This window comes from Eleutherodactylus coqui, chromosome 2 (genome assembly GCF_035609145.1).
Source record: "Eleutherodactylus coqui strain aEleCoq1 chromosome 2, aEleCoq1.hap1, whole genome shotgun sequence".
Classification (NCBI taxonomy): Eukaryota; Metazoa; Chordata; class Amphibia; order Anura; family Eleutherodactylidae; genus Eleutherodactylus; species Eleutherodactylus coqui.
Genome location: NC_089838.1, coordinates 220,847,636 through 220,869,678, shown reverse-complemented (window position 1 = coordinate 220,869,678; position 22,043 = coordinate 220,847,636). Strand labels below are relative to the sequence as shown.

General features: G+C 44.3%; 1 protein-coding gene across 2 annotated transcripts in view; it reads right to left on the bottom strand.

The window, feature by feature from the left end:
• Window positions 1-16,949, bottom strand: part of LOC136612275 (threonine--tRNA ligase 2, cytoplasmic-like) — a 55,473-nt gene extending 38,524 nt beyond the window's left edge. The window contains exon 1 of one of the 2 annotated variants that reach the window (XM_066592513.1): window positions 16,514-16,949. In XM_066592513.1, the coding sequence (XP_066448610.1) occupies window positions 16,514-16,792 (279 nt within the window). In that variant the 5' untranslated portion in view covers window positions 16,793-16,949. The remainder of the gene's footprint in view (window positions 1-16,513) is intronic. The other variant, XM_066592514.1, reaches the window with a different exon arrangement.
• Window positions 16,950-22,043: the final 5,094 nt, after the last annotated feature.

Sequence of the window (22,043 nt, the reverse complement as noted above, 5' to 3'; positions counted from 1 at the left end):
TCTTATCCCTGACGAGAGCTGCCAGACAGTTGCTGGTGCATTTAGCATAAGGCTGCATTACCCATAAAGGAGGAGGAGAAAATTGATATCTGGAAGTACTCATTCACGAACAGAGATCCATCCATATGTCTGAAACGCTATCTTTTCTCCTTAGGGAGAGGAACTATATACGGTGAGTGGGGAGACTCAAATGGCCATGCACGCTCCTCTGGGTAATATGCAAATAAGGGAGATGGAATAAATCCTCCACAGTGCTATTAAGTGAGATTTATCCCATCTCCCTTGTTTGCATATTACCCAGAGGAGCGTGCATGGCCATTTAAGTCTCCTCACTCACCGTATATAGTTCCTCTCCCTAAGGAGAAAAGACAGCGTTTCTGACACTGTCTCCCTCCCCCTCCCCCCTCCCTGTCCCAGGCCTCTCACTAGCAAAGCCAGACTCCTACTGTACACTGATGAAGGGCAAAAACCCTGAAACAGCTGTATGTACATGGAGTCTGGCTTTGCTTTTAATTCCCGGTCATTGTAACAAGGCTTGTATAAAAAGTCTGACTTTGGCTTGAAGGAATGCTGCCTTTCAATAGGTGGCACTGTAGAGGATTTATTCCATCTCCCTTGTATCCATATGTCTTACAGAGTTTGAGAGATCAGTAGGGCACGCACCCCGTACTGGACTGTCATGGCAGCAATGTGTACTACGCTCTGTGATCTCAGGAACAGAAACCCAGACAAGAAAGTAATTGCTCTGTCGCAGGAAGTACTGTCCTATACATTACCAACCACACCATCCACCTAACCCATCAGTAGACTATTTCTAGATTACTATGAACCCGGCCTACAATGTGATCACTTCTAAAGTGTGGCAGGAGCTGAGTGCATATACAGTTAGTCATCTTCTGCATATATGTATGCTATACCATATTTTTAAAAAAACTGAATGGTCAGTGCTAAAATAGTGGTATTGACATGCCACAAAGTCTGGCACATAGTGGGCTGCAACACAGTAAGAAATAAATACTTAAAGGGCCACTCCAGCAAAAAGACATTTTTCCATCCCTGCACCCCTGTCACACTCTGGAGATCTATGTATATTGCAGTTATTTTCATGCGGGACAGCCACCGGTCTGATACTTATCAGGCTTCATCTTAATGTTTCCTTAACCGTTCTGTGGTATCAAACACATGATGGATCAGGAAAACATAACACAAGCGGTTAGAGCTTGTACCATCTCTGCCTGCTGGGAAGATATAGTGTAATTATCATTATATTCTATATTTACCCAATTAAGCTTCAGGGAAAAAAAACACATTAAAAGACATCCAGCAGGCCCACAACAAATTAACCTATTAGTGCCCATGGCTGTCAATTGATAAGCTTTTTGTTGTGATTTTTTTTAAAGGCAGTTCTCCATGCACCTATTATCAAATGGCAACCAATTATTAGACCAATCTAAAAAATAAAAGAGACATTATTTTATAACACATTTGCAACATACTTCACAATGCAAAACAAAAATTCTGAAAAAAGAATTTGGGCACTAATGAGTTAATTGATAAATCAATAGATAAAGCATCCCGATTGCACATGTATGTAACTGTGGATGCCTAGATGAGGGAAGAAACAAAAGAGGAGTTGGCGCGTGTCCAATGATGGATCTAAGTGGATTAGCCGTTCTAATAGTCTTGTGTTTGAGAGTTTAAATACATAGTCGCATTCATGTATTCAACCTTTACCACCATATTAGCACCACTGCAGCATTCAAGGATTGTCAGTTTGATGCAAGTATATGGTATTATACCGTCCTCCAGATCCATATCACAACATGACAGATGGTGATGCCCATCACCATCACTCATTAGCCTGCTTTTGAACTTTCAAACAACAGCACTTTGGTATGGTTGCCAAGACAATTAAGATGCCCAGTCTGCTTAAATTCATCATCAGATATGCGTCAGCATTTGTCTTTTCTTGACTCATTGAGACTTTCGTAGTTTCACACTGTCATTCGGGTAACCAGGACATTTGCTACCATCCTCTACGCATATACTACTTGTTAGCTTTAAGTAGCTTTATTCCACCAACAAGTATGAGCATTTTTAGCAAAATCTTAATGTGAGAGTTTGAACCTGGGAACTCCTGTGCTCCAGGCGGTGTCCCTCTCTGTTGAGCTGTTTAACCTGCTGGACAGCTCCCCTGCCTAAATCTTGTCCAGTTCTTGCTGCTGCAACCCAGCTCCGGATTAGCTCCACCCTGCACTAATTAGCCACATTATTTAAACCTGGCCCTGAGCTCCCAGCCTGTAATCAAGCTTTCTTTCCTGCTTCTTCTTCAAAATACATTGCTGCTGTGTACCGACCCTGGCTTCCCCGACTCTGCTACCTCCTGTACCGTAACCGATATTACCTGTGTACCAACCACTAGCTTACCCCTACTACACTATCAGCCAGTGCTGGTCAAAACAAGAGGCTCCGAACCAGCACCTGATCATTACACGTAATCATCTTCTTACGTTTTAATTTATCTATTAATTTGTTGCGAGTCCACTGGTTGTCTTCCTACGTGTTTGTTGCTCTTTCCATATGACTGCTCTTGTACTTTTAGTGGGAAGTCCTTTGAAAGTCCGTAGTCCCACACTTTTTACTTGATGTTGTACTATATAATAAGACATGGTCTAAATGTTGCGTATGATCTAACACAGTGTTCCCCAACTCCAGTCCTCAGGGACCACCAACAGGTCATGTTTTCAGGATTTCCTCAGTATTGCACAGGTGATGTATTTATTGTCAGTGCCTCAGACATTGCCACAGGTGTTCTTACCATAGGATATCCTGAAAACATGACCTGTTGGTGGTCCCTGAGGACTGGAGTTGAGGACCCCTGATCTAACATATAGAGCGGTGCACTTTCAAGACGTGTTATCAAAATACGTAAACTGTCTGCAATATCCTCAGCCTCTGTGACCTGTCCAACACTTAGGACCAATGCCCACTGGTGGATTTGATTTGCTGAATTCACACGGGTCACCTGCACGGAAAATCCACAATTCAAAGTGCCAACAGGGAAGCAGTGGCATCTGCAACTGAATTTAAGCATGTTCCATTTCAGTGCGGACGGGCTCAATAGAAGTCAATGGGTGTGGACGATCCGCAGTGCATTCGCGGATACACTGCGGATTTGTAGGGTAAAATTAATTAGGAAAATGGGGAAAAGGCTGTGAGATGGGGTTGCAGATTGTTTTTAGCGCAGGAGATCCGCAGTGTATCTGCGTGGAAAAACCATTACATCCGCAATCTCCTGCAAATTGTTTCCGCAGTTCACCAGCTGTGGAAATCTGCATGCGGAATCCGATCCGCCTGTGGACATGAGGCATAAGATGTACCATCTGATTTTAAGTCTAGTGTTTTTCTCCCACACTGGCCTAATTTATCAAGCAAGACAAACATTCTGCCCAGAAAAATAGCCAAGACTATGACCAACCGTGCCATCAATAGAGCTGTGCCCATCATAGCGCAACTCGTAGAGATGAGCCCCTCTACTTATGGGCCAGGATATGAGGGGCCATCACCCACTTATATGAGCTTACTACTACATTTTTTCCCCCAGCTGTCCATATATACTATCTTATATGGGTCTCTGCCAACAGCTTCACAACCCAATGTCAACCTACTTGACAATCAAGCAATAATGTAATGTCTTTAAAAGGGTTGTCAAGAAGGGACACATGGACTTCACCAGGGAGGTGGCTTACTTGTTTAGCACCCCATTTTAAGGCCGGCTGTAACTGCATGCAGATCACCACTCAATGTCAGGCAGGTGTGGTTCACCGCTAATTATAGGGGGCAGCAGCTGGACTTGATTTTTTTCTTCTCCAGTCTGCAACTCCAGCTGCTGCTCCTATAATTAGTGGTGATCCACACGAGGTTACAGTAGATCACCAGCAGCCTTTACAGATAGAAAATAGGGGTCACGGAGAGCGCCAACACACTATGTAAATGTACCACAAAGGTGCTCGTGTGGTAACTCACCTGGTGCAAGGCATATCACCCTCAGGTGATTATGCCTGCACCTGACATCCTGGTGTACTTGTAAAGGTTACTTTATCCAGGGTATACCAAAGACAGATAAACAGGAAAATCCAGAATTTCTGGAGAGCTGCAGGTCACAATGTAACTCCGTTCCTCCTAGGAGGTCGGATGAATTCAAAGAAACTACAGAAAAAAGCTATGGACCTGCGCTGCTTAAAATGCCAAATCAATAATACATGTCTCAATAATTAGTGTTTCCAAAAGAGACAAACAAAACACTTTTTATTTTATACGAGTAAAAGAAATGAGGTAACAACCTCCTCAATTTGATATATAAAAATATACTTGCGGAATCCTAATACATGCGACGCGTTTCGGCGCAATATACGCCTTTATCAAGCATACAAAAAACATTAACAAACATGGGTATAAATAGGACTAAGCAAATTACATACCTATTGCAAGGTATCATTCATCAAATGTGGGTGGATTGCAGGTCTTGGCGCCGTTTTGGCCAGGAAGGATGACGTATTAAGCATCTCCACGCTCAATACGGCGCTCCGGATGTGACGTATACGGCCGGCAACGGAGATCATAATGTCTCTAATGTTGCTCCGGACCCCGCCTCCCTAGGTCTCATTAAGCTTAGTTCATTTCTAGCTAGGGACGCACGCCGTCATGACGTGGCTCCGTGATTTTCATCATGAAGCGCAACGTAGCGCTCCCTAGCTCCAGTACGTGCCGTGATGACGTGGCTCAAGGATTGCCGAGATGGAACGCAACGCTGCGCTCCAGGGGGCGTGGAGACGGCCGATCATGTGACTTGTCGTAGCGCTATGTGTTTAAAATATACATGACTGTTTAAATAGAGCTACAGCATTTAGAATTAAATGCTTCATGCGGCTATTCATGAAACTTATAATGGAACTATATGCGGAATATACATGAAACTATTGGATGAAACTAAAACAATTTTGATTAGTTATTTCATGCATATCTTAATTTAAATCCTTTGTTATAGTGATATATCAAGTTAATATGCATGAAACCAAATACCTATATAACTATAAAAACCTAAATTAACATCATCAATTGGTGAGCATATATTACATATAAATTATTCATAACTACCATTCATAAGATAATAAATATTATATACATATTATAAGCCATATATAAATATAAATAGGGGTTCCTATCAATATACAAAAAACTAGCAATAATTAATAATCCGATATACTAATGGTAATCATTATATCCTATGATGATCTTATAAATGGTGTTATAAATATAACTCTATACAGTAAGATATTAATTACATATTCCCATAAAATATTAATAACCAATATCATTATCTTCAAGATTAACAATTAATCAGAACTCATCAAAAAATGCAAATCATAAAAAAAAAAAAAACAAAAAAAAAACTCCCCATTAATATACCTATACAAAAAGCATAATTATATATAAAAGGTGTATCAAAATATTTTCTCCAGAGATTCATTTAAGCCTTTGGGAAACAAAGTATCCAGCCGGAAAATCCAGAACATTTCGCGTGCTTTTAGGCGAGCAAAAGAGGCAGAAGTTATCATTTCTAATGGAGTTACTCTCAATAGAGATGCATTCTTATGATGTCTCTCCATAAAGTGACGAGAAACGCTATGCTTTTGAAAGCCTCTCTTGATATTATATCTATGCTGGTTTATTCTGACTCTCAAAGGTTTTGTAGTCCGCCCTATATATTGTAGGTCACACGGGCATTCCAACAAGTATATCAAGAACGAGGAACTACAATTCAGAAATTGATTAATCCTCATCACCCTATTTTCCCGTTTCAGTACAATATCTTTTTTACCTTGTACCAATAGTGGACAACATTTACACCGAGTTTTCAAACATTTAAAGGTACCTATCAGCCTATTCGGGTGTATTGGTTTTTGTTCGGCACCCCTTAATCTTTTAGGGTATGAAGGGGCCAATATATTTTGTAAGGTCTTATTTTTGCGATAGATGACCCTCGGTTTATCCAGTATATCAAGTTGGAGAAAGGGGTCTTGTTTCAAAATAGACCAATGTTTTCTCATGGCCTTTTCAATCTCCCTATGTTGTGTGTTATACTTTGTGATAAATAAAGGTTCTCCATTTCCAAATGTTTTCTTTGTTTTATTTATATATATATCACCATTACTTATGTCTGGTGTTGCCCAAGGCAACTCTTGACGATTTTTTTCATATGCTGCCCTAACTAATTCTTGTGGGTAACCTTTTTGTTTAAATTTAGCTGTGAGGATCTTTGACTGTTTTTCGTAGTTTATCAGTGACGAGCAATTTCTTCTTATCCTCTTAAATTGTCCCTGAGGTATGTTTAATTTCCAGCTTTTCTGGTGGCAACTGCCAAAATTCAAGAAGCTGTTGCAATCAGTAGGCTTAAAGTGTGTCTTTGTGCTTATATAGCCATTTTTTGATGATATAACCAAATCTAAAAACACTATCTCTGTGTCATCGATATGATGTGTAAAATTTAAATTAAAATCATTCTCATTCAATTCTCTAATAAAAATCTCTAGATCGCTTATTGCACCGTCCCAGATCAGGAGAATATCGTCAATAAAACGTCTATGTAAAACAATGTGATCATTCCTAAAAAATTTTTTTGCTCAAAATAGCCCATTAATAAATTTGCATAACTCGGCGCAAACTTAGTACCCATGGCCGTACCGCTCGTTTGTTGGAAAAAAATCTTATTATACATAAAATAATTGTTAGTTAATATAAAATATATTGCATCTAATAAAAAATTTTTTTGTTGTGGTGGCATCAAAGGATCCTGCTCCAAAAAATATTGTACTGCTTCTATGCCCTGATTATGGCGAATATTTGTGTACAAAGCAGTCACATCCAGACTACACCATATATAGGTACACTTCCACGGTATTTCTTTAATTGTTGCCAAAATATGGCTTGTATCTCTAATATAGGTGGGTAAAGCTGTAACAAATTTCTGTAGATGTGAATCTATAAAGTGCGACAGATTGCTTGTAATTGAATTAATACCTGCAATTATTGGACGCCCCGGAGGTGTATTAATGTTTTTATGTACCTTTGGTAAAAAGTAGAAAAAAGGTACTTCGGGATTAGAAACACAAATATAATCCCTCTCTTTTTTCGTTAAACAATTCTTACCCACTGCTACATCCACAAATGTACGTAATTTAGAAGAAATAAGTGGCGTGGGGTCTCTATCCAATTTTCGATAATAAGTAGGATCTTCTAGGATACGTAGAGACTCATCGTTATAATAATCATAATTCATAATAACGATACCCCCCCCTTTGTCTGCTTTTTTTATAACAATATCGGGGTTATCTACCAGACTCTTTATTGCTATGTGGTGTTTTCTATCCAGATTATATTTCATACCTTTATCTTTAGCATGTAGTACATTCTGGTAAAATAAATCTATATGGTTCCCTTTGCTCTCTTTTGGAAATGGAGAACCTTTATTTATCACAAAGTATAACACACAACATAGGGAGATTGAAAAGGCCATGAGAAAACATTGGTCTATTTTGAAACAAGACCCCTTTCTCCAACTTGATATACTGGATAAACCGAGGGTCATCTATCGCAAAAATAAGACCTTACAAAATATATTGGCCCCTTCATACCCTAAAAGATTAAGGGGTGCCGAACAAAAACCAATACACCCGAATAGGCTGATAGGTACCTTTAAATGTTTGAAAACTCGGTGTAAATGTTGTCCACTATTGGTACAAGGTAAAAAAGATATTGTACTGAAACGGGAAAATAGGGTGATGAGGATTAATCAATTTCTGAATTGTAGTTCCTCGTTCTTGATATACTTGTTGGAATGCCCGTGTGACCTACAATATATAGGGCGGACTACAAAACCTTTGAGAGTCAGAATAAACCAGCATAGATATAATATCAAGAGAGGCTTTCAAAAGCATAGCGTTTCTCGTCACTTTATGGAGAGACATCATAAGAATGCATCTCTATTGAGAGTAACTCCATTAGAAATGATAACTTCTGCCTCTTTTGCTCGCCTAAAAGCACGCGAAATGTTCTGGATTTTCCGGCTGGATACTTTGTTTCCCAAAGGCTTAAATGAATCTCTGGAGAAAATATTTTGATACACCTTTTATATATAATTATGCTTTTTGTATAGGTATATTAATGGGGAGTTTTTTTTTTATTTTTTTTATTTTTTTTTTTTTTTTATGATTTGCATTTTTTGATGAGTTCTGATTAATTGTTAATCTTGAAGATAATGATATTGGTTATTAATATTTTATGGGAATATGTAATTAATATCTTACTGTATAGAGTTATATTTATAACACCATTTATAAGATCATCATAGGATATAATGATTACCATTAGTATATCGGATTATTAATTATTGCTAGTTTTTTGTATATTGATAGGAACCCCTATTTATATTTATATATGGCTTATAATATGTATATAATATTTATTATCTTATGAATGGTAGTTATGAATAATTTATATGTAATATATGCTCACCAATTGATGATGTTAATTTAGGTTTTTATAGTTATATAGGTATTTGGTTTCATGCATATTAACTTGATATATCACTATAACAAAGGATTTAAATTAAGATATGCATGAAATAACTAATCAAAATTGTTTTAGTTTCATCCAATAGTTTCATGTATATTCCGCATATAGTTCCATTATAAGTTTCATGAATAGCCGCATGAAGCATTTAATTCTAAATGCTGTAGCTCTATTTAAACAGTCATGTATATTTTAAACACATAGCGCTACGACAAGTCACATGATCGGCCGTCTCCACGCCCCCTGGAGCGCAGCGTTGCGTTCCATCTCGGCAATCCTTGAGCCACGTCATCACGGCACGTACTGGAGCTAGGGAGCGCTACGTTGCGCTTCATGATGAAAATCACGGAGCCACGTCATGACGGCGTGCGTCCCTAGCTAGAAATGAACTAAGCTTAATGAGACCTAGGGAGGCGGGGTCCGGAGCAACATTAGAGACATTATGATCTCCGTTGCCGGCCGTATACGTCACATCCGGAGCGCCGTATTGAGCGTGGAGATGCTTAATACGTCATCCTTCCTGGCCAAAACGGCGCCAAGACCTGCAATCCACCCACATTTGATGAATGATACCTTGCAATAGGTATGTAATTTGCTTAGTCCTATTTATACCCATGTTTGTTAATGTTTTTTGTATGCTTGATAAAGGCGTATATTGCGCCGAAACGCGTCGCATGTATTAGGATTCCGCAAGTATATTTTTATATATCAAATTGAGGAGGTTGTTACCTCATTTCTTTTACTCGTATAAAATAAAAAGTGTTTTGTTTGTCTCTTTTGGAAACACTAATTATTGAGACATGTATTATTGATTTGGCATTTTAAGCAGCGCAGGTCCATAGCTTTTTTCTGTAGTTTCTCAGCAGCCTTTACGGGAACCCTAATAGCAGCTCTTTACTCCAAGTCCATTGAGCTCTTTTCTTGTACAAGACCTTGTGTTCCTTGACTTGCTCTGTTTACAGGGCATTATATCCTGCAGAAAACTGAAAATAAAAGAAAACAAACAAAACAAAACTTCTAACTTTCTAGATATCTTCTAACAGGAAGATATCTAGAAAGGATTTCCAACTCTCAAAGTTGTATCGCACCACACGAAAATCGCATTTTTGTAAGATGCGATCTGACAGAGGAAGGCTCCATAGGGAATGCTACATAGTCGCATGCTACAAAACATCACAAATGTGAAGAAACTCATAGGAAAGCATGGGCTTCACATACATGTGATTTGTAACATTGTTGCATGTGTGAAGGAGGTCTTAAGGTAAGCAAACGACGAACGAGAATCATTCACTTCTCTTTCATCATTCTGTTTCTGCAGGACTAAAAATTAGAGTTTGTTCATTCACTTTTCATTCCATTCAAATGGCACTCGTTCGGGGTTTCACATAGGAATGTCAAACACTGAATGAGAAGTGAACGATTCTCGAAGATAAATCTGCCTGTCGAAACGGGCTGCATGAGCGCCAATAAGCTGGTGAAAAAGTCTCCAGCTCATTTTCTCGTGCAAACGAGTTCCGTGTGAAAGCAGCATAAGGCCCATTTACATGCAAAGATTATCACTCAAAATTCATTCAAACAAACAAATTTCCGCGATAATCATTACATGTAAATGCGAAGCCATCATGCAATGATGTTCACTTGTCGTTTAGCGCGGAGTTTCAGCCTGCTTAAAAATAGTCATTAGTTTGTTCACTTTTCATATGGCTTAAATGGCATTCCTTCAGTTGTTCAGTCTTTCAAAGGATTTGAGGGGAGGGATAATTGTTTGCCCAGCTAAACACAATGACTACTTGTTTACTCACGCTGGGAGAAGACAATTACTTTTCTTCATAGTAATTAAAATCCTGCTGGCTAGAGATTCCTCACATAAACACCCACCCACCTAAGCAAACAACATATACAGTGCATACATAGCTAATGAGGGAAATGGCGAGGATTTCAAACGACTATACTTAAACAATCGTTGTGTAAATGGGGCTTAAGACTAGACCATCAATATGTGAAGAGGTTTAAATGACGGGACGCCACTTATCAGCAGCACAAAGAAGCATTGAGTACACTGCGTTCAAACCCCCACTGACAAAACACGGATAGCCCATCAAGTTCATTACTGTCAAATTTTGGAAGACCTCTTTAATAACACTAAAAGGTATAGCAATTTCAATTCTCCATTGTGCACTGTCATGCATGGTCGCTCATTATTACGTGTCACGCCACCTCTTACCATACAGAATTTCACAAGAAATCATTATAGCAGTAACATTTAGCCAGATGGTACTTAAGGATCACTCTCCCTGCTTGTGAGCTTACAATCTACATGCCAACTGTGTGATGTAAATCACATTCGGGTAGTTTATGTGATGGACAGTTTTGTATGGTGAACGGGTTCTGAGAGAAGGCACTGAAAGTTTGGTGGTGAGAAAGAAAATTCCAGAATGGATGCAGCATGAGAGAAATCTTGAAGGCATGTATGTAGAGAAATGATCAAAGAGGAAGACAGAAGAGGATCATGTGCTGGAAGGAGCCTCCGTGGGTGAGATTACCTAAACATTTGGGAAGAGATGTGCAGCATGTGAGTGAGCCTTTATATGCCAACACCAGAATATTCAACACATGAGATGTAGCTCAAGAAAAGATAGATGGAAAGGGTGAGGAAGTCAAGCAGAACTCAAAGCAGACTAGAGAAGTGCAACTTTAAGAGGTTGTCCAGACTTACGGAGGCTTCACATAGGATGACTGCTGGGGGGCATATGAACCAGACAGTCATCCCAAGACTTATTGCTCCTGTGCTTCACACAGGAGTGCTGAACGTTCAATGAATGGTGGCGGAACAGGCTGGAGATCTCTTCTGAATGCCTCCATTTACTGTTAACAAGCAGTTGTTCAAAAATGAATGACTGCCTGGTTACACAGAGTAGGAATTTGCTCAATAGTCGCTTCATATCAGTGAGCCAAAATGAAGAGACTAACGACTACTGAGCAATTTCTCGTTCAGCACCCTGTTGGTTCCAATGTTTACACAGGACAACCATCACTGAAATGTGGTTGTTTTTGGCCTATAGCTGTCTCTTGTACATCCCGCCATACTGTTCCAACCATACTGATATCAGGAGTGGAGAGACACAATTGCAGGCTGGGCAGTCAGGTGCCAAAGCAAAACTGATGCCAAGCAAGTTCCATCCACAGGACCTATTTTAAGTAATAAGACTCTTGCATGTTACATGGAGGGCATCAGGCAGCCAGACCACCCAGCGTGAAGTTGCATCTCTCCACTCCCAATCTCAGGATATGTATACGCCTGGACAACCCCTTTAAGAACAACAAGGCAGTAGTTAAAGCAAGAAATGCTAAGAGCATGCACCAGTAGTATCAGTGAGCCGAGCACAAGAGAGGGATAGCTGCAGAATACTATACCATACTACAGTATGAATGTTAGAATGAGGGCAATATGAATCCCGAGAGTGATATGTGGACAGATTAGTATCACAGCTCTTTACTGCGCTTGAGGTGTGGGCCACGCAGATATAACAATGCAGAATTAAAGGGGTTTTCTGGGAGAATACTAATGACTTATCCTTACAACGGGTCATGCAATAGCAGATTGGCAGGGGGTCTTCTGCTCGGGAACCCTGATGAGAAGCTGCTACAGATGACCAGAATGCCACCCATAGTGCAGTGGCCAGCTTTGGTATTGCACGCTCTCTCTTTCACTTCAATATAAAGGAGTCAGGTCCTGTCGATTGCTGTTAAGCATTTCTAAACGCTGATAAAGGGAACCTGTCATCACCCATTAGCACCTTAAATTACGTTTATGGGCTCATAAGACAGGGGTTAAGTATTCTGGGGATTAACTTTACACCAGTACCAGGGTGTAACCTCGCCCTGGTACTGGTGTATCTTGACGTCACCAGGAATCCTGGTGGAGTCAAGATTGACAGGAGGGTGACGCCTCCTGTACGTGATTTGCTGGATAGCGGGGTCAGCTGCAGGTTCTGCCGGACCACTACCGAAGAATGTGAAAAGCATACAGCGCCCCCCAATGCAGCCACGCAAGCCCATGTGTAAGTGCCTAACCTGCCGGCGCTCCAGAACAATTCACCCGATGTGTTGCTCCGCTGAGCGGGTTCGCCAGTAGGGAGGCCACAGCAGCGTGAGGCGCCATAACCGGTGGCGGGCGGCAGCGGGGAGAGCCGACAACCAACATTGTGAGAGCTGGTGGCCTTCACCTCGAGGCCGGCAGCGGGGAGGCAAAAGCCGCGGCGACAGACACTGCGAGAGCCGACGGGCGCTGACAGCTGGAGCACAGCATGGAATTTGAGACCCAGCCGCCTAACAGCGCAGGAGCAGTGGTCCAGGTAAGACCGAGGGAGCGCATGCAGGGAGGCAACAGCGGCGGGACTGTCACACACGTCAGACCCAGCGCGCTAACAGCGCACGAGCAGTACAGAGGGAGCTCATGCAGGGAGGCAACAGAACTGCGACTGTCACAGACTGCCGGCTTACAGGGGTGGAGCAGAGCGGCATTGCAGCACCTTGTAGGACCTTGGGATATTCCGCCAATCAGGAGCTAGGGGTGTGACTCCATAGAAGCCCTGTCAAACCCCGAGCTTCCGCTGGCATCAAGATACACCAGTACCCCTCGCCCTCAGTATAGGTTAACTGGCACTCGGTTGGTGCATCGACTCATCTCTGTAGTTAGTGTGCATGCACTTACAGAGAACTGTGTGTACACACTGACTACAGAGATGAGCCAAGCGTACTGGCCAAACGCTGGTTTCCAGGACTGATGGCACATCTCTGGACTCTTACAGCCCTTGTTCTATAAACTGCAGCTCGGGTAAGACGGGAACTCCCATAGTCTTCTACGCAGAACAGTAGCCCCTGAGGAAGCTTGGGGCGAAACACGTGTCGGGATGCAGGTGGTAAGGTGGGCTTTATACATTATGTACTGCTGCTTATATGCTTAGACTTCTTGCTTTGCATGCTTGATGGGTCGTTTTATATGATTAAATGTTTGTTGATATATAATTTATAACAATTTTGCATACGTGCACTTTTTGAGCATATATTCAATTCTATAAACTTAATATGTTGTATGCCCTCCTTCTGCCTGTCTGCTGCACATTGGAGACTCATCTCTATTGTACTGTAACATCTTTTTAATTGTAATGAATAAAATATATAGAAAATAGTTTTTATGGAAGCTTTGTGTGCTGACCTATTGTTTTTGGACACTTTTACTTTATAGCAAACAATAAAAATTTAGGTTAAAAAAAGTGAGCTCCTATAAGCATATGAGGATGGAGATGTGATAATGAGCGAGGCACAATGTTGCAGATCTAGTGGGACTGTCCTCGACTTAGAGCCTTTTGGGCCGCAGTATCTGAGGTATACGGTATGGTTACCGGCTGTAACCTTGCAAATTGCATTACTCTCTATTATTCCAGGAACACTATCGACAATAAAAGACCTTTTTTTTTTCCTTTACTGCTGCCACAGCGGCAATTCCGAGGCATTGGAAGAGTACATGATGCCATTGGTTGTAGAACGGGTGCAAGAAAGAAATCCTACCATGAGAATGCAGGAGCTGCTGACCCTAGTAAATTTCTGCTCTGCTGGCTATCCTGGACCACGGTTCCAGGATTCTCCAGCCTACTGCGGTAAGAGCCAGAAGTATAAGGCTAGGGTCACACGGGACCGAAATCTCGCGAAATGACCGACCCGAAAAACCACGGGATAAGTGCAGCTTCAAAACCTGCAGCCGCAGCCAGAGGTTTTGAGGCGGCTTCGCTGCCTGCATTTCTGCTGCGGCCATCTCTCTCCATAGAAAATGAAAAAAGAATTGACATGCAGCATCTTTGTTTTCCGCGCCGTATGTCCGTTGCTGCACGGCTTGGCTGCAGTGTGGGGACGAGATTTTTGCAAAATATTGTCCACTTTGCTGGCTAATCCCGGGATTAGGAGCTGCAGGCAGAGTTGCCATGCGGACATTCCTCACTGAAATTCTGTGGCAATTCCGTCCCGTGTGAACCCAGGCTTAGGATGCCTTCACACGTGCGATATCGGTGCGTTTTTTTAACGCAAATGTGAATAGGGCTTTCTAATGTTAAAAGCGCATCACACAAAAATCGCAAGTTTGTACTTTGGGATTTTTGTGCGATGCGTTTTTTACACCCATGGATTTCAGTTGGAGAGAAGCCTTCGGTACTGGTGTATCTTGATGCCACCGGAAACTAGGGGTGTGACAGCTGTCACCAGGAATGAACGCCCCTAGCTTAGGATTGGCTGCCAAAATACAGCAGTAAAGGGCAGAGGAGTGAGCAGGAGATTGACCGTCGGCAGATGCAGAGATCCCAGCCATGTGCAGTGATCCGGCGGTGCTGCACGGTAGCAGCCGGGAGTGCAGGGAGAGGGGAAGAGACTGTGTGCGGACAGCTGTGAAGCAGTCTCCCCACCCACCCCCGGGTACTGTGAGAGCGGGGCCGGCCTGTAGCGGACAGGCCGCCAGAGGAGTAGTGTGACAGCCGACCTGTGAGGCGAGGGGACACCAGCGGGGTCCGAAGCTCCAAGACTGAGCAGCAGGACAGCAGCCTCCGAACCCTGCCTGCGCGGCCAGGGCGCTGTCAGTGTAAGGTGCCGCCGGCCGCCACGGTCGCTGATGCTCCCCCCTGCCTTCAGTGGTCCCCGCTGATTGCGGCCACGCTCCCTGATGATCCTCCCTGCGGTCTGTGGTCCCCGCTGTTGTGAATCAGGGTCACAGCCGCTACTCTTGCATCTTGACGCCACAGCCAATCGGAACATAGGGGCTTGACAGGGGCATTAACTGCAAAAACGCAAGGTCAGCCCCTAGCTCCCGGTGGCGTCACGATACACCAGTACCGAAAGCCTTTTTACTATACTTCCGACCCGTTCTCTGATGCAGCAGTCTGGTGCAGCTGCACTGACAGCAAGCCGGGGGATCAGCTGATTGGTGGGGATCCCGAGCAGCTGACCCCTACCAATCAACTACTGATGACCTGAGGATAGGTCATCAATAGTAAATACCTAGAAAACCCCTTCAGGTGGGTCTCACACGGACGGATTCTAATTGGGGAATCCGCAGAAAATGGCAGGCATTAACTTTTGCTTTTTCCTTGTAACTCGCAAATTCGAATTGCGTATTCTGCAAGCAGAAGAAAAAAATAAAAAAAATCGCAGCATGCTCCATTTTGCTGCGAACTCCACGCAGATGGCTTCCATTGAAGTCAATAGAGGCCATCCGACCCACAGGCCCTACGCAATAATTGCGTATGGGCTGCAGGCCCCCGCGTCATTGTTTAAGGTCAGCGTGGGAAATACAAACATTGAAAAAAAAGAACTGTACTGCGCATGCTCACCACCGCGGTCATCCGCAATACATCTAAATCAGGTACGCAGGGTGACCACCCGGGCTCACAGCAGGAATTTGCTGCGGGACTAGTTCTGACCCGTTTGTGTGAGCCCGGCCTTTAAGGAGTTAAATGCTAGAACCGGCAGAATGTGGGCACATAGTACCAGGCTGCTAAAGAGAAGTCAGCCATATTCTGGTGGTGGCACCCCAAGAACCAGCACTTCTATGGAAAACCCAACACAGCACGCCCTAAAAGGAACTGCCCCTGGACACTGGGTCCAACGCTGCACTGGCACCATACATTCTTACTGGGTACACCACTGCACTGGCATCATACATGTCCCCTGGGTATGACTGCACTGACATGTTCCCACCGCCCTCTAACGAGTACTAGTGGGGCCCGCTCGGCCGCCTGGTGTGGGTGGTGCAGCATGGCATGCGGCTGGCACCGGCGGGTTAGCAGGCAGCACTCCCCGTGTTATAGCGGCAGACCAGGCCTTGTGAACGCCTCACCTCTCCCCCGCACGACGGGGGTCCGGCCTGCCCCTCGGCCGCCAGCGGCTTCTCCTGCGGCCGGCAGCCCCGCTGCTGCTCTTCCTGGAGGCTGCGCTGGAGATGTGCGAGGCGGTACTTGAGCTTCTCGTTGTCGGCTCTCAGCTGCTCCAGCTCCGGGCTGAGGTTCTCCTGCACGGTGCCCTGCGTGCCGAGGTCCAGCAGGCGGCCGATCTCCTCGTTTAGCCGGCGGATCTCCTGCTCCTGCACGGTCAGCCGGTCTGCTATTTGGGCGGCCATGGTGCCTTGTGGACGGCTGCTGCGATGGGGGTCGTGGAAAGGCCGGCTACTGCTGCAGAGCTGGGGGATCAGCAGCTGCAATGGGGGTCGTGGAAAGGCCGGCTGCTGCTGGAGAGCTGGGAATCAGCTGCCGCCTGACAGCCGGAAACAGCTCCAGTTAGCTGTAACCCCTTCACTGCTGGGGAGGTGTTGAACAGCAGAGGACAGCAGTGTTCACACGGGGCGATTTACAGCAGCAGCAAAACGGAGGAGACTTTCAAAATCCCGTCCACAAGCTGCGGATCAAATCTGCGCAAATCTCTGCAGAAATTGACATGCAGCGCGGAATTAAAATCTGCGGTTTGTCAATTTTCTCACCGCATACGCTGCAGAATCCACGTGTTCTACATGAGGAGGTGATTTCCAAACCAAAAACTGCGTTAAAATCCATGACAAGCTTTGCACCATACAGTTTGGGATGCGGATTTTCTACTGCAGAATGTCCGTTGCGAACATTCCGAAGCAGATTCACCCCATGTGAACATGCGCTAATTCCGCCAGCATTTTTAAACCTGAGACTAAGCAGTAAAGTGGACGAGATTGCCAAAAATCTTGTTCACACGCTGCGAACAAGCAGCACGGAAACTGACATGTGGCACGGAATTCAAATCTGCGACATGTCAGTTGTATGGCCGTGTCCGCTGCGGGCTCTCCTTTCTCTATGGGGAGAGATTTTCGTAGCAGAATACACGTGAAAAAGCCACTTCAAACCCGCGCCAAATGGCGCTGGTCTTGAAGCAGCCTTTCTGCAGAGGAAATCTTCCAAATTTCCGTGTGGTCCCGTTGTGGACATTCCGCGAGATTTCTGTCTTGTGTGAACCCGACCTAAGGGTTATTGAATGGCCGCTGAGCACTGTAGGGGCTGTGAGGAGGGGCATGATGTACAATGAGCCCCCGGAGAGAGTTTCCACAGACACTAAGGGGCTTTCAGCGGTGACGGGAAGAAGCAAAATGTCATTTGTAGGTTCTTGTGAGTCGTGCAATCCAGGAATGGAAACATTAAAAGTAACTTCTGAAAAAAGTTTGATATGTCATAGGAACTTTTCAAAAGTTTAAATCGCTGGGGAACTGGTGTGAGACCCCCACTGATCACTATACTGAAGCAGGTGTAGCACTCATCCAAGCGCTCTCAGTGCTCATCGGCTGAAGACGGGCCATAGACTTTTTTAATGTGATCTTCAGTTACCGTAGCAAGCAGTGACAGCGCTCGGATGAGCACAACAACTGCTTAATGCCAGTGATCAGTGGGGGTCTCAGCACCCGAAACTCAGCAATCAAAACTGTAGACTTTTCAAAAGAACAGTTACACTTTGAAAAGGTTGTACCAGAATACCTTTTTATCACCTGCCCATTAGATAGGTGATAAAAGTGAAATCAGTGGGGATCTGACCACTAAGGCCTCATGTCCACTCAAAAAATACAATCCGCGCAGAATCTGCCGCATATTTCCGTGGCGGATTCCTCCCGGATTTGCTTTAAATGGCATTTTTTTGCATGCAGATCAATGTGATAGCAATGTTGCCGATCTGCGCGGATTCTGCGCTAAATGGAGCATGCCGCGTTTTTTCTCCCGTGCATGAAAAACGCAATTCTTTTAATATGCCATCCGCGGGTGCAAAAATCAATTTAATGGACCCGCGGATGGCAATGATTCCCTAGGGGTAAAATCCGCTGTGGATTCCGTGGCGGAAATCCGCTGCGGAATCCGCAATTCCATGTACCCAGTGGACATGAGGCCTAAGGCCGGCTGCACACGGCCGTGATGGGCTCCGCCGCGAAATTCCGCGGCGGAGCCCGTCACGGCGCCCCCCAGGAGACCCCAAACTTACCTGCGGATGCGGCATCCTCGCTTCCGCATGACGCTTCCCCGCCCACCTCCGCTGCATCATGTGACATGCTCACCGCGTCACGACGTGGCCGGCCGTGTCACATGACGCGGCGGCGGTGGGCGGGGAAGCATTTTCATGCTATCTTCTGCTGTGCTACAGCGGAAGATAGCGTGAACGGATGGCTTCCATTGACTGCAATGGAAGCCGTCCGCGCGCACACCCGTGGCAAATAGAACATGCCGTGGGTGAGAACGGGAGATTTCACGGTGCGGAATTCCGCGGTGGAATTCCGCACCATGAGCATTGAGCTATTAGGTTCAATAGAACCTAATAGCTGCGGGCAACGCAGCGGATTTCCGCTGCGAATTACGCGGCGGAAATCCGTTCGTGGGAAGGAGGCCTGAGAGCCCTACGAATCTTGGGAAAGAGGGGTCTGCCTCTTCTGGGGTCCACTCTCTCACCCGCAGTAGCATCAGATTAAATGGAGCAATGGCTCTTCATGTGTGGTGTCACTCCATTCATTTCAATGCGGCTGACGGAAATGGCCTTTCGCTTGTACTTGGCTATCTCCGGTAGTCCCATTGAAAATGAATCGAGTAGTAACATGCATACTCCACCATAATCGCTCCATTCCATCTCCTTCTCACTGCAGGGGTTGCTCAGAGTGAGGAAGGGGGGGCATAGTAGCCCCATAGTTATGTCCATGCGGCACACCTTAGTATGAACGCAAGATGGTGTCCTAATAAAACTGCAACAACGCTCATCATGTTGCATAGACCAATTACACCTCTACAGGTAAAGATGGCAGGGCACCTGTCCCTTACTAATCAGAGAAAGTGGGGAACCCCTGCCTAAAAGCAGGGTGATTGTCACGATAAGGACAGCCCCACTGTCTTCATCTGGGACCTAGCTATCCCTGATTACGAACCTGGAGTTATGTTTAAAACACAGGATATGGCACTGTTGATATATACTGAACACAGAATGTGACTGTTTACACCTCATGTCTAGCCACCTGCACAGATATACGGAACAAGTCGCTGTTCACACCAAGACATAAGGCCATACAGAACAGAACTGCACATGCACCACATGTCTGGCCACCTGAACAGACATATAAGACAAGGCGCTGTTCACACCTACACACAGGGTTATGCATACCACATAGAACAGGAACCCCACCCAGAACTCACATGCATAAGGGTAGCAAACTACAGCTAGTCCAAGTGTCCTCAACCAAGGGGGTAGAGAGTCAGCCACCATGCTGATATACAGGGAACAGTGACAGGCATCACCCATCTGACACACACACAATACATCAGACGTCTGGAAGCCACACCTGTAAAAGAATAGGGAGAAACCTGTGGGTGTATGCACCTGTACGGTCACCGTACCACACACTTCTCGATGCACGCACCCCAGAATGCAAGGAGGGACAACAGGTGTCCAGACCTTCCTCAGGGAAGGCGAGAGAGGCACTACAGACAAGCATGCATAACAATAGCTCTGAGTGGGGTTAACACAGAATGCATCAAGTTAGTAAAACTGTAAATAGACCTGCATCTACTACCAGGAGATGCTAGTTTTTATGTGCAGCAGACAAGAGGGGATTGGCTGGAGAAACTCCACACCCAGCCAGCTCAATTAACACTCACCTGTGAAGCTGTGCTCATGGAAACCTGTAGAGCCACAGGCTCCAGCAGCACAACCTAACACATGTTCTCAGGATTAGTGGGGTCTCATTGGTTAGATCCCCCCCGCCCCCTCCCCATCGATCAGACTTTTATCACCTATGCTATGTTCAGGTGATAAAAGTTAATTCTGGTAAATCCCTTTTAAGGGAGGTATTGTTGAGTGTCATAATTCAGTACAGAATCTATGCTATGAATAAGAACTCTGTTCAAAACATGTGTGCGCAAAAAAAAACTTTTTTTGGAAGATGTTTTTATCTATGATGTCAAAATCAAATATTGCTTTTATCCTGGTATCCACGGAAGTGCTGGAGGTTTTTGTTTTTTATTGCTGTGGGGTGTGCCTGCACCTGTCCGTGCACCTGGCAATTGTTGTATCCGGGCGGTGAGCTGGCATTTTGGATTTACATCTTTCAAAATTTAGGGTGGATTCAGACGACCGTATATCGGCTCGGTTTTCACGCCGAGCCGATATACAGTGTCCTTGTCAGCAGAGGGGGGGGATGGAAGAACCAGGAGCAGGAACTGAGCTCCCGCCCCTTCCCCGTTCCTCGCCACTATTTGCAACAAGAGAGGTGGAGCTAAGACCAGGACTTAGCTCCACCCCATCTCGCCCCCTCCTATTGCAAATAGTGGGCGGGGGCGGGAGCTCAGTTCCTGCTCCTGGCTCTTCCATCCTCCCCCTCCTGCAGACAAGGACACCGTATATCGGCTCAGCGTGAAAAAAACCGAGCCGATATACGGTTGTCTGAATCCCCCCTTAGTTACAGAATAATGTATAACATCATCATCTATGGCCGCAGCTAAAGCATACAAAGCTATATAGTTACAGTGTTCTGTGACTGTGCACAATATGCAGCCGTAAGGGATTAAACACCAATATATAATGCAGTCATACTATGTATAAATAGCTAACAGAACCTTCATGGAGATCACAGGGCTGAATCTATTCTAACTTTAATGTAGTGGTCTGGCAGGACCTTAACTATGCTGCTGATTTGCTAAAGTATTGCAGTATATTGTAGAAGCGATCAAACAAAAGTAGGTTCAAGTCCCCTGAGGGGAACTAAAAAATAACTTAAAATGTAAGTGAAATTAAATGTTAAAAATATTAAAAATGTAACTCAAACGTTTACTATTTTTCCCACAAACCAATCAAAACAATAAAAAATAAACATAATTGTCATCGCCAACTATGGAAAAGCCCGAACTATCAAAAAACAAAAATATATAACGCCAGAATTGTTCTTTTTTGGTCACCTGGTCTCTCAATAAAAATTGAATAGAAAGTGATCAAAAAGCCCCAAGTTGAGGAATTAGAAGACACCCTAGCTCTGAATTTCTCTTATGAGGATCTAACCGCATTTCAGCAGGATAGATTGAGACAGTTCAAGAAAAATTGGGAACCCTGGACTTGACTAGTTCAGAGTAAGCAAAAAGGACACCCAATCTAAGATAAGCGCAAGGGCCTTAACTTAATGTCACTCCTCCCAGGTTGGGAATCGGGGAATGTGCCCCACAAGGAAGTGCCTCCCTCCCCCCTTCCTTTCCTACCCACCCTCTGTTCCCTTTCCCGCTTTGTTACATAGTTTTTGCATTTGCTGACTTATGAATTACTAATGATGTAAGATTGAAAACCAAATAAAAACTTTGGTTAAAAAAAATAAAAAAGCCTTGTGTATAAAAAAATGA